Source organism: Gambusia affinis, linkage group LG13 (genome assembly GCF_019740435.1).
Source record: "Gambusia affinis linkage group LG13, SWU_Gaff_1.0, whole genome shotgun sequence".
NCBI classification, from domain to species: Eukaryota; Metazoa; Chordata; class Actinopteri; order Cyprinodontiformes; family Poeciliidae; genus Gambusia; species Gambusia affinis.
This window is the reverse complement of record NC_057880.1, coordinates 16627059-16640182: the sequence shown is the minus strand read 5'-3', so window position 1 is coordinate 16640182 and position 13124 is coordinate 16627059. Positions and strand designations below refer to the sequence as shown.

At 36.6% G+C, this 13124-nt stretch overlaps 1 protein-coding gene across 8 annotated transcripts in view; it reads right to left on the bottom strand.

Annotated features, from left to right (window-relative positions):
* The window catches only part of adgrb3 (adhesion G protein-coupled receptor B3), a 175426-nt gene extending 169219 nt beyond the window's left edge, over positions 1 to 6207 (bottom strand). For 6 of the 8 annotated variants that reach the window (XM_044137162.1, XM_044137164.1, XM_044137163.1 and 3 more), the window contains exons 1-2: positions 5616 to 6206; positions 3248 to 4016 (exon numbers count right to left, since the gene is read on the bottom strand). In XM_044137162.1, coding sequence (XP_043993097.1) covers positions 3248 to 4001 — 754 coding nt within the window. In that variant the 5' untranslated portion in view covers positions 4002 to 4016; positions 5616 to 6206. Of the gene's footprint in view, positions 1 to 3247; positions 4017 to 5615 lie in introns of all 8 variants that reach the window. The other 2 variants (XM_044137166.1, XM_044137168.1) reach the window with 1 other exon arrangement.
* Between the last annotated feature and the right edge of the window lie 6917 nt (positions 6208 to 13124).

Here is a 13124-nt window from a genome sequence, read left to right as displayed (position 1 = left end):
ATCAAAGACTTGTGATTTTTATCAAATGGAGCTCTTGTCGGCTGTTTGTAATGCTTTGCTCTTCATCAGCAACACCCACTCTGTCACTACGATGCCACAGGAAGCACAGTGCTCTTTTAAACCCAGTGGTGATCTCCCGGTTATCCAGATGAAAAAGGATTTATTAAAACCTCCCATCAACCAACTCTATAAATAGAAGCTCATAGAAAATCTTCTGACAGGAGAAAAAAAAAAATAAGCTGTACTCTTAAGCTGTTATTAACATGCGAACAGAAAAAATATGTGAAGTGTTATTTTGAAGCAGCAAATATTTTTCCATGAAAGTAATAATATTGCTTCCTGGTAGTATGTCTGTCACTAAATCATACAGTAATAAAAAAAAAAAGTAATACAAAGCTGAATCATACTCGCTTTCACTGCACTTGTTACTTGACCACAGGCTGAATTTTAATAGTAATTTACATCAGATACTACATGCATTATTGCTTAAGGGACTGAAGTGGTTGTCAAATTGCAGTTAAAGTGGTTTTGTCATCCATACTTGTCACATTATTTAAAGAATGACACATAATTTACTGTGTAAAAGTTATCTTTAAAATAACAGAAATTACACAATTCAAACATGTCCCACAGATTTTAATGCTTTCGCAACTCTCAGAGGGAGTTGACCAAACTGCTTAACATCTGCAATACACATTCTGCTATTTGCCTGGATAAGAGAACTGCCACCTGTTTTCCAGGATGCTGCTTGCTTTACTTAACAATAACATGTATCTGCAAGTAACATTTTTCTGCCAAAATCCTAAAAGTTAGGTTATTGTTATTGGGGCTGTGTTCAACTTCTGTGTCTAGTGGGAAATTCAATTCAATTTAATTACAATTAAATTACAATGCTTTATTTTTTTCTCCAAAGTGAAATAAAATGTTGTTTTAACTCATATTAATTAAAGATTCAGTGAAAGTAGTTTTTCAGACATATGCTACAAACTAAACTGTGTGAGGTTTTATTTTATTTCCTTTTTTTTTTGTTTGATTTACATATTTCTGTTAAGATATAACCATTCATGTGTCTAAAAACAACTTTCCAGATATAAGGAAAGGAAACAACACTTATCTAATACCTTGAAAAACACCCTCTTCTAAGTGTGCAAGCCTAATTGAGAAACTAAATACCATCCTTATCATGACAGCTCATTAATGTGTGAATGCATGGGGATGTATGCATATCATGTGAATGTGTGAATTTCAATAGCAAACAGGTACCACGATTGTGACATTTTCTCCAGTAAGCATTCCACTGCATAAATTATTGCTGATTTCCAACAAACACATGAAAGACGTTGCATTGCTCTATGGCAACACTGAAAGGGCAACATACCTGCTGAACACCTCCAAAACTGTGAAGGTTTTATTCAAACATTGTTGATTACAGTGTCTTGTGAAAGTATCAATACCCCCTTTGTTTCACACATGTTCAACTGTAACAAATATACATGTGAATGTAGTTTATTGGGATTGTATGTGATAGACTACCACAAAAAAGCTCAGAATTATAAAGTGGCAGGGAAAGAATACACAATTTTACATTTTCTTATAAAAAACTAAATGTGTGGCATACGTATAATCATGACATCTTACTGTGATTACAGCTGCAACATCTGGCACATCTAAAGCTGTTGACCACTTTTATTGCAGAACATTTCTAACTTACTTATGTAAATTAGAAATTTTCACAAAGCACATGGAGTGTCTGTGAAACATTACTGGCCTGTGAACTAGATCTATCTGAGAATCTTAGTATATAATTTCAGACAGATTTTGTTCTACACTATTGAACCAAATAATCTTTTAAACTCAACAATTACACTGAAGCTCTGGTGATAACAGTAGTGTCATCATCCTGCCAAAATGTTAACCACAGTCTCAAGTCTTTTCCAGTATCTCACTGGTTTTTTGATTGTCCTATATTTATTTCCATCTCTCAACTCTGACCAACTTCCATATTCATGTAGGAGAAAAGCATCTCCACAGTATCATGCTGCCACTATGCTTTATGGTGGAGATGGTAAGTTTAGGGGATTAGTTTTCAGTCACACAGTATTTTTCATATAGGCCAAAAAGATTAATTCTCTAATCTCACCACAGGAGACTTCCTCCACAATGTTTGCTGTTTCCTGTACATTGCTCGTAAATATCAGCAAATTTAATTCATATGAATTTATTTTAATAATTCAACAATCTAACCACTCTTTCATAAAGGATACATTTGTGGACTGCCCAACAGATTCTTCCATCTCTGCAGCTCCACCACAGTTACCATAAACCAGAGTTTGTCAGTGTAGGTGCTTGGCCATGTTTGATCATTTTTTTTCAGGATTTAAAAAAAAAATGGTCCCTGAGATGCTGGGAGCTGGAGAGTTGCTGAATTTGTGTTTTTTTACTTTTTTACAGCAATTCATTTGTATTGGATTTTGATTTTATTTTATTTTATTGTTTTACAAAAATGCATGTATTCTTTTCCTTTCACTATACAGTTTTGAATAATGTTGTATTTGTCTATCACAAAAATATCCACCAGGTCAAGGTTTTGAGAAGATATTCAAAAATTCAAGGGGTATGAATACTTTTGAAAAGAACTACAGCTTGTAGAATTTAAGACAAAGCACCGAAGTTTTAAGTCCTGGCTTGGACAATGTAATTTGACACTGCTGCATCAATGATCCCATTCTTTTCCAGTGGCTTGAATGCCAAATAATAAAGAAAAATGTGTCCAGATTAGTATTGTCAATTGTTGTAAGGATGACTGTGACATAAATGTATAAACAAACACAAACAGAGTATCTTTGGATTTGCAGCCATTTTAGCTTTGTGCTGATGTGCACAAAAAAAATAAAATAAAATAAAATAAAAAAACATCCATTTTAAATTCACTGCAATGCGTTTTTAATTTAGTCTGACCAAATGAAAGAACCCTTTAGGTGGTCTGCTTTGTGCAAGTGTGGTCTTTACTTCACCCAACTCCCCTGTCAGCTTTGAATCTGCAGTTGACACATTTCTAAGTCAACTGCGGTCCATATATCTATGTGTGCTCTTTGTTTCATGGGCCATCATAGTTCAAACATGCATTTAGGGCAGAGGAAGGAGTGACAGACGTGCACATTTCATTGACATGTTTACTATCAGATCTATGCAGAGAGTACAGTGCATTACATCTTGAGCAAAACAAATAAGATAAGAGGATACTTACCTTCTTTAGGAGGCCGTCTTACTTCTGCACTCAGATTGCAGATTTGACCGACATGTAGCTGAGGTGACAAGCAACCCTCCGTTTGTGGGTTTAAAGGTAAAACCACATTATTGAGCATGAGCATGCTCTCTGATTCTCCATCGCCTAAATGCTGAGGACATGTGCATTTGGTGTACACGATCCCACATGCCTCCACTGTCCCTTTCTCTGCTTTCAGGCAGTTTTCCAGCCACGTACAAAGCACTTGACACCCAAACTGGCTAGGGCTCGCCTTATTCAATACTAAGAACTCCAGGATAGACTGCTCCTCCTCATCCAGCTTCTGCGGCGTCAATCCATTGTAATCGTAAGGAAAAACTCTCCGCAGCTGAGCAAAATTTTTGTCGTACAGCAAAAATATGTAATTATTCTTTGAATCACAGAGATATACAATGGATGCGTTCACTTTGAGCAACTCGTTTATCTTCTCGTGTGAGTAGTGATCAAACTGATAAGCAAGTAAAGAGTATTCAGAGCAGCTCAAGTCTCGCTTGTATAGTTTAAGGTAGATGCTGTATTTGGTTGGGTCTGGGTTCTCCAGCGTCCATGTACAGTTTGTGTAGTTCTTGGGAAACATTTCAGACACCGAGTATGATCCATAAATGACCCCCTTGACCAGAGTGGAACACCAATAATCTTGGGCACCAGTTAATCCAAACATAACCAGAAGATAGGTGGAAAATATATAAATCAACAGGTTTCGAACAGCCTTCATCCTATGTCATTTGGCCTGCAGGGAAAGATGAAGAACATCATGCAAAAAGAATATTAAATCAGAGCACAGACACATTATGGATGATTTCTGTCAAGTCTAATTGACATGCTTCACATAGTTCTCGCCAAGTCCTTCCATAGAGAGGGTGAAAAAAGACACATTAACCTCAGCAGCATGTCTTTTGCAACCCCCTCATGCTGTCTCCTTTTTTCCACTATACTTTGTGCAAACATTGCCACCTTGTGGCAGCTTAAGCCCTTTTGTGGGTTTTTTTTTGTTTTTTTTTTATTATTTATTTTTGAGGGAGGTGGGCGCAATAATGTGAGTCATTTAGACTTTATTAATTGGGTCATATTTGAATTGGCACCGTCTCGGGAGATATTTGAATAAAGCTGTTTAGAATGGCATATTGATCAAACACAAATTGCGAATATTGGCATGGAGGTCTTCAAGAGTTTTAGTATGCGACGGTTTTTTGTTTTTTTTTGTTGTTTTTTTATGCAGTAACCAGGGTTTTTTCAGTCAATCTGTATTCTTTTGACTATAGACTGAACAGTCAGATAATGAGAGGAGGATAAATTTCATTTAAAAAACATAAATAAGCCAATATGTCTTTAATGCATCCTCATGCATGACCATTGGTTTTTTTTCTTTCTTTTCTATATATCTCTCTCTCTTTCTTTCTACGCGCTTTCAGAAATACGCACGAACCTGCTCTCGAATTCAGAGCTTGCCATATTTGATAATGTAATTTGATAAAGAGCCAGTATTTGAGTGGGTTTGAGCGTGTGTTGGCGCGTGCGCGAGTGTTGCATGAACGCAGGCCCATGAGAGGGGAGAGGGAGAGAATGCAATGCGATGTCCTGATTGCTTTAATCCTACAGGCAATGCAGCTGTGAGCAGTGTCACAGCAGAATGTGCATGCGTGTGCGCGTTTCTCAAACCGTGTGTACCCCCTGTGTGCGCGCGCACGTGTGTATGAGCGTGTAGGCGTCAAAAATCCCAAAGTAGGCTGCAGATTGCAGTTTTTCAGAGAATAAATACATTTGCGTCTCCCAACTTCTTTTAGGATGATGAGGGGGGGGCTCTCCGTTCGAGCAGACTGGCATAATATGTGTCATGTAAGGATTTGCGGAAGCTGTGCAGAGTTAGATCAGCTTTTGCTGCGATATGTAAACCCATATGATCCCACAGCCCTCCCGCAAGATTTGTGGCCATGCAAGGCATTAACAAAAAACAAACAAAAATAAATAAATAAATACATGAAATCAGTATTCCAGAGATGAGAAATCGCTCGTCAAGAGAGTCCCGGTTTTACTGCCCAGGCTTCCTGGAGCAATTTTGTCTTAAGAGTAGATGTGAATAAAAAGGCACGTAGGGGCTACATCTCATACCGCAGCACTTTAAAGTGCTTTTTGTCTCTTAAGGGGGAGATCAGATCTTTAAAAAAAAAATCATCTGTTAAGCACCCCAGACTAATGCGAGCGGATGAACGTTCGTCGTGTTGAATATTGACGAGGCAAATATGTAACAACTTTATCAGAGACATGACACAGGAAAATTACCTCATCTCTAACAATCGTAATCATTGTTACAATTAAAACAATATCTTACCTTACACTGCGGAAGCTATGGCTATTTTCCCAACACTGGCCACATCCTTATAAATAAATTCTGCAGCCCTTCGCTGAATCAATACTCCCCATTCCCAACAATAGAAGTCCGGCGCAACAAGATGGTTCAGTGGATGGAAATAAAATGCGTTACACTCCGCTCTGCCCGCTCATATCCTCCCTGTCCTCTTCCTCTTCTTCTGCTGGCTTTTTCCCATCAAAACCGGAGCGCAACAAACGCACGACAGCCACCGAGCAGAAGAGAGAAATACCAAGAGAGAGAGAGGAGACAGGGAAAAAAAGCAGAAGGAGACAAGAAATTCTTGGAGTGATGAGAAGAACCGAGCGAATTCTTTACTGTGTAACCGTAAATGAAACCGTCTCTATTTTTTCTCCCAAATTGTTTCGCCTCTGGTAAAGTCGCGTTTCTCCACTCGTTTTTGGAAAAAAAAGATGAGTAGAGGGGGGAAAGAAAGCAAAGATCCTTTTGGTGGGTGGATGTGAGATGTTTGGCTTGACTTGTGAGTTATAACACAAAGAGAAATAGACGCGCTTTTGCTTGGTGCTTGCAGAGCTCTCGAAGCAAGGCTGCAATATCACGTCACACTCAGCCGTTAAGATAAAGCACGTACGTACGCTTCTTACTGCCGCTGCGTCTGGCACCACCACGACTTTCTTTCTTGCCATCCTCCTCCCCCTTTTTCTTTTTTTTCTTCCTTTTTTATATATACCCAACACAACCTTCTCTTATTTCGAGTCAAAAGGGTTTCCCCGTGAACTGGACCCTCCTCAGTGCTCAGACAATACTGCTGTTTTTTTTTTTGTTTGTTTGTTTTTTTTACCCAAGCAGGAATATGTTTATGGAGTTTTTGTAGTGATTTTTTTTTTTTTTTTTTTTTCCACAGGACAGGTGGAGTAAATATGATCAGAACTGCAATCCATACGCTCTATCAATGGGACCTGGTTTGCTAACTCCTCTCCTGCTACTTCTCTAGTGGGTCAAAGCCACTGCTTCCACTTTTCACGTTGCTGGAATAACAAACGCTTGCGGAACAACTTGAGCTGTCTTCGGGAAAAAAAAAAAAAAAAAACAAGAAAAACAAAAACAAAACAAAAAACAAACAAACAAAAAAAAGTTGTTGCGAGTTACTTGTCTCTTTGTTTGCAGGTGCAGTTTCTCCATTCACGCTCTCCTCAGACATGTGTTCACAGGGAAGCGCTTGTGTATCCTATGCGCCTATTCAACAACTTTTGACCTTTCCTTGTTTTTTATTTTCTTCAAACGCTTTGCCCTGATATTTTAAGAGGCATTTATTTAACAATCAACAGTCAATTAAATATTGACTGTTGACTGGCTTCAACAGTTTGTCGGTGACAATACGTTACCAATGAGTCTGCAACAGCCTCATTTGCCTTCTGGCTGAATTCATGCGGAGAATGCAAACATAATGGACACGGGGATGGATCTGATTGCATTTTTTAAATTAAGGATGGAGAAGGGATTTGTTCACATAGGTGGGTGTTCTTTATGACAGGAGGCAAACAAATATTTAGAGCATAATTATTTTTCAGTTTTCTTTAGCGCATAATGCAAAATCAATCTATGTTTTCTTATTTTGTGGAGGCCTGTAAAATTACAGTATCTTTCAAAAGTATCCATTGAACCTTTTCACCTTTTTTGCATATATATATATGTGTGTGTGTGTGTGTGTGTGTGTGTGTGTGGCGGGGGTTGGGGGGGTGCAGGTGTGTAAAAGCTTTTTTTTTTTTTTTTTGCTTTTTTGTTTTGCTGTCAAAAGATTTTCTCAACTTAGGTGCACAGCTCTGTTCAATCTCCATATATGCTGTGGGTCTCTTAACTTCTTTTCTTGGTGATGCTCTCCTTGAGAGTTACTTGGGAGCTTTGCTTGTTACAGCATACTCTTTCCATGTAACATTTTTGAAGCTTGTAAAATGTTTTGTAACCTTATCTTGCCATGATCTCTAGGTTGTGCTTTGGTTTCCAAAATGTGGTTTATTTTCCTAATTTGAAGAATCCTCTAAGACCTCCACAGAGAAAATTAATTGCAGTTACTTGTACTGGATTTTGTTTACTGGTTTCAGCAGATGACTGAATACAAAACATTGATAGTGTAATGTATTTGTGACATAGGAAAGCGTTTCTTGGATGGTTGGGTCAGCTGCTTTAATCATTAGTACCATAAACATCTAACTCTTATTCGCTTAGTCATTTCTTTCCATCTTTGACTGAATTGATTCCATCTGAGCAGATGCTACCTAAGAAAGTCCATTTGTTGATTTGTTTCCAGGAAGTTTCAGCTTGAAGTGTTTGTGAGCCAGCTTCACCAAAGAGTGCTCCAAAACCATTCAGAGAGCATACCAAAATAGAGCACTGTGACAATTTGAAAGAACTTGTTTTCATCCCCAGCGTTCTGTGGCTTGCAGTGTTTACAGAATTGTTAATTCTTTGCCAGATTTATGACAGAGATCGCAGCAATTCTAGCATAGTTGGTCTCCATGTTGTGTGACTGGCAGCTTTTCATTTTGGGCCTTTCCCAGGCAGCCAGTAAAACATCAGGGGTCATCTCAAGCCAGTCCACTTTCCACAGCCCTAATAAAGACCCCAGCAATCATGGGCCTTTTGACTTAGAGACAGCTAATAGGAGGGAGAAATTCAAGTGAAGCCTTATTGAATAATAAGGTTTTCATTCAATGAAAACTTCATGTATCACTCAACTGATGCACAAAGTGGCAAATTTCCAAACTTTGGAACCTGGCCATTAGTCTCTTGAGCAAGGATGATTATTTTAGAGCTGAAATGGGACCCTGCATGTTTCAGCTTTATATGACCAGGAGGAAAGAGGAAATTCATCACAAAGTGTGGCTAAATATGGACTAGCTACAAGATGAAAAGAAATAATAGCACAGCAGGGAAGTCATTATCTATAATAGAACTGTGTGACTCAATGTGGAATTACTAAAACTGAACTGAAATGAAGAGGTAATTGAGAAAACGTGCAGTGGATTATTTACATACATTTTTCATTACTTTTGTTTACCCACACATACCTGGACTACAGCTTCCTTCTTTCCGATTTTGGCTGCATGTTCAAAACTTAGCTGTTACTTCGGAGATAAATATTATTCCAACATTGTTTTACGATTAGTTTAGGATTTTTTCCAAGGCTCCATAGTGAGCCAACTGCCATGAATTCATTAAATGGCGATAAATGTTTTATATTTATTTTTACATAGAAAATAAAAACTAGCAAATAACCATCAACATTAAGAAAGATCAAATCTGTGTTTTTTTACAGTCAAGTTAATAATTGCATATTTGGACTGCAACAGCTTGAATAGCTGGTGTTGGGAAAAAAAATGTACACAATCATAAATACTTTTCAAAAAATCACTTTTATATCAAGTCGCTTAAACTCTCACACTGCATACAGCAATACACCCTCTGGTATCTCCAAAGCATTTGCAATATTTCTCATCACTTGCAAAATCTGTCATATTACTCTGTCAACTCAAGAATCTGTTTGGGTGTATAGATTTTGAATTATTCATTGCTCTGAATAAAGAATAGCCCTATTACCACCTGCTTCTGTTTGTGTGACTGAGCCTAGACTCAAGCGTGCATGTGTGTGTGTGTGTGTGTGTGTGTTTGACTGTCCATTGTTACAACTCTTTGATATAAGAGCTGTTACAACACATTCAGGCCTGTAAACAAAATCCTTAGTGATGAATGTCAGGTTATGGATCACATATTAGGCGTCGGATTATTTATGTCAATGGCTTTTCATTCCTCCATACAACATGAGTAATTTAAATATTCAAAAATGGTTTTGAAGGATTTGTGATAGATTTATTGCGTGGTTCTAATGTAAAAATGCAACTGTTAAATAAATTAACTCTTAATTGTTTTTAAAGTAAATTTTTTTCTCAGCACTGAGATAAGACTTTGTCATTCTGGAAGTCCTGGTGACTGAATAGTGATTCACATATGATCATGTTATTATTATCATCATAGTCTCTTTTTTCATAGTTTTTTTCTGATTTATGGTTACAAAGATGCAATGCTTGGTTCAAGAAATATAACTTGTCTTCTTTACCACAGAAATACTGTTTTTTTTCTCCCATGTTCTTAGAAACTGGTACTCAGTGATTGTTTGAAGGACACAGTAGAATTATTTATTCCAGTTTTACTAAAACGTTAATGTGCACAGTGATTTTGTTGTTGGAAAGAAAATGTTATTTTGATTGGGGAAAGTAAGAATTTTCTCACCAATACTGACCTCACTGTCCAGTATGTCAAGCCTGCAAAGATAAATTTGTGTAAGCCATCAGAGCTTGCTCAGTATTTTATAGGTCCCTAAGCAGAATTTTATTTACAGGTCTCACCTTAATTAAAGCTAATCATCCACATGTAATCATGGCACTAGAAGTGAAAGACATGGCAGCTGCATTAAGGACTAATGCCTCTGTATACGAATGATGCGCCATTGCTGCGCACACAGTACTGGAATTTTGCAACTGCATTGTAAAACTTTGCTCTTTTATTACATAAAAAAATACTTCTTTTACACATGCAAAACTTTATCAGATAATGAAAAATATCCCCTTTAAGTCAATAACAATAGCCTATTTAATTTCAAGTTGAAGTATTGGCTGTTTTGTAAAGCTAGATAATGCTACTGTATTTCCTGAATACATTTATTCAAAATAAACTTTAAAAATGTTTATTTTCGCAGCAAAATGCAAACAGATGAATTATTGCCAGCTTGTGTTTCTACTAGTATTTCAATTGGTCATTCAGAATATAAACAGGTAAATCCCACACATTTTCAAATTTGATAATTAAAAACACTTCAGAGACACATGGGAAACTATCCACCAGCACTTGTTATTGGTTGGAGTGATTAAAGAACTGATAGTCTTAACTATTAGCTTGTACCACAGTGTGAGAGTTTTGGTACAAGTAATAAGGTTAATTTTGTGCAGAAATGTAATTTCCTTTTTATTCATCAGAAAAGCTGAATTGCCTTTAGGATGAAGTAGGAATGGATAATATTTCAGACTCTGTTAGATTGTTCTTAGTACTGTGTAACCAAATAAAGTTAGCAATATTCATCCACAGTAAACCAAACAATCATGGTTCACTGATGAATTTTACTAACTTTTCTGTTTTTTTCCTACCTTTTCCCTTTAGCGATGCCACAGATTTCATTTTATTAATGGAAGTCGCAAATGTCAACTCATCTTGTTTTTATTACAATGGCAGTTTTTCTCAGTGTGTTTCATTTTATTGAACATGCTCTCAGTGACCTGCACTTGAAAGTTTTACATAAACAACTTTAGCTTAAGTTCACTGATGAATGACACATTTACAGTGCTTTGAAATGTAATGTGGAATGTACCTAAAGTTGTGTGACAGGAATGCATTATATTATTTTTCAACATCCATTGAAACTGGGATGCAAGTTTGAAATGAAAACTTTATTTATACTTCTTTATTCAGTATCACTTGAAGGACAAATTACAAAACTCTTGTTACATAGCTTCAGATGTCTTTCAGTATTATGTATAAACAATAACTTCACAGTAAGATCTCTGAGATCTCGTAATATTTAGGGCAACATCGTTATGTAAAGTAACAGTACCATACCTAGGAATATGACTAGAAGAGAATGATCTCTTTCACACACACAGTGTCACAGTGTGGCTATATCTAGACCCCACTGTGAGTCTGCCGGTATCCACAAACACTTCATATGCCTCTATCTTAACAGTCCCATAAATTGTTATGGATTAATACTCCCAGTTATGGGTTTACTTGATTCATGACACATGAATGTCACTATCAGTGTAAACAGGTGCAAGTCTTGTGATTCAACACAGTTATTATAATAATGATTTACCACCCTATTAACAAATTAAAGTGTTTGCGCTGCCCTTCTTCCCCTCAAGGGCTGTTTATCTCAATTTTTTCTTGTTTAATTATTTAAATAAGTTTTTATTAAATTAAAAGCTGTCCCTGAAATTGCAGATTGTCGTAGTCTAGATATTCTGGCTCTTTGTCTTGTTTTCTAGTCATAAGTTAGTGCAAAAGAAAATGTTAACTGTACAAGATGGTCAATTCCTGTCTGTAAGATACATAGCCCATAGTTTCTACAAGTTATAGTGGTCATGAAATCGATGTCTCTAAATTACTTTCGATGAGTGAATATGGGTTCTTGACCAGTTGATGCTATAATGAATTGTTCATGACTTTTCTACCTGATAACAAGTGTATTTTTTCATTAATAATTTGATTGTTTTTCTTTTTATTCCCAAGGAAATGGTAAATAAAACCAGCTATGTTCAAATGTCTAAGATTAACTGCAGATGAGCTAGGTGATGAAGTTTTAAACAAGAAAAATGTTTGTTCTTGTCATTTATCAATAAAACTATTTTTTTCCCAGACCAAATGCCTCAAATTCTGAGTGAGTCTAAAGGTTTTAGCTTCCCCAGAGCATTAAAATTTACACCCTTTATTATTTTATAAGTGAAAAGTAGTTCAAATATTTTCAAAGACTGTTATAACTTATTTGCAATGACAGCCTTATACAGCTCCACTTTAGAACAACCTTGCGTGATTAATGTGGTGAACAATATAGTGCACTACACCATGCACTTTGATACCCGCTGCAGTAAGAAAAGAGTCTTGAAACGTCTTTGCTCTGAGACATTGGGCTAAGGTCTATCTCATATGGTGTTTTTAGTCTAAATGCGACTGTGCTTCTGACCCTGCAGCATCTTCTCAGTAATCTGGGAAATCTAAAAGTCAGTTAGCCAGCAGTGTAAAAATGTTTTATGGGGGCGATATGATCTCATCTCTTTCACAGCAGCTACTGTGCTGCCTTTAAGTCTTTCTCCTGCTCATTGTCAGGCAAAAGATGTTAAGCAATAATAGGTATTAAAATTCACTGAAAATGTTTGAGTGCGGCTTTGATACCGCCTTAAGATAATAGAAATAAAAGATAGAGCCAAAGCATGAGTACAACACAAAGTGAAAAAGAAGCATTTGTCATTACATTGCTTTAGGAAATATATCACAGAAAGATGTAATATTGGACTGGAAATTCTACTTTTTGCATTTTATTTAATGCTGCATTTACTGTTATGGGGAGGTATTGTGGTGGGACTTTCTGCAGGTAATTAATGTTCTTTGTATATATCAAAGCCATTCCAGACAAACTTGCAAAATTAAGCATAAAACTGGATGAGGTTTGTATTTTAGGGTTTACACCAGCTTTAAAAACAACAGCATTAAAAATTGTTTTCAATGGATAAATTACTTCAGAGGAAATGTGTATTTTACTTACAAAAGTAGTACCGGTAAAATCCAAACTGTTGTAGAGTTTCTAGGGAGATTGTCTGATTATAAGGTTCTCCTGCAGTGGAACAAACTCTCAGCTTTAATTCATGATTCCGACACCCTGTCTAATTTTAATACTATGGTTAAATT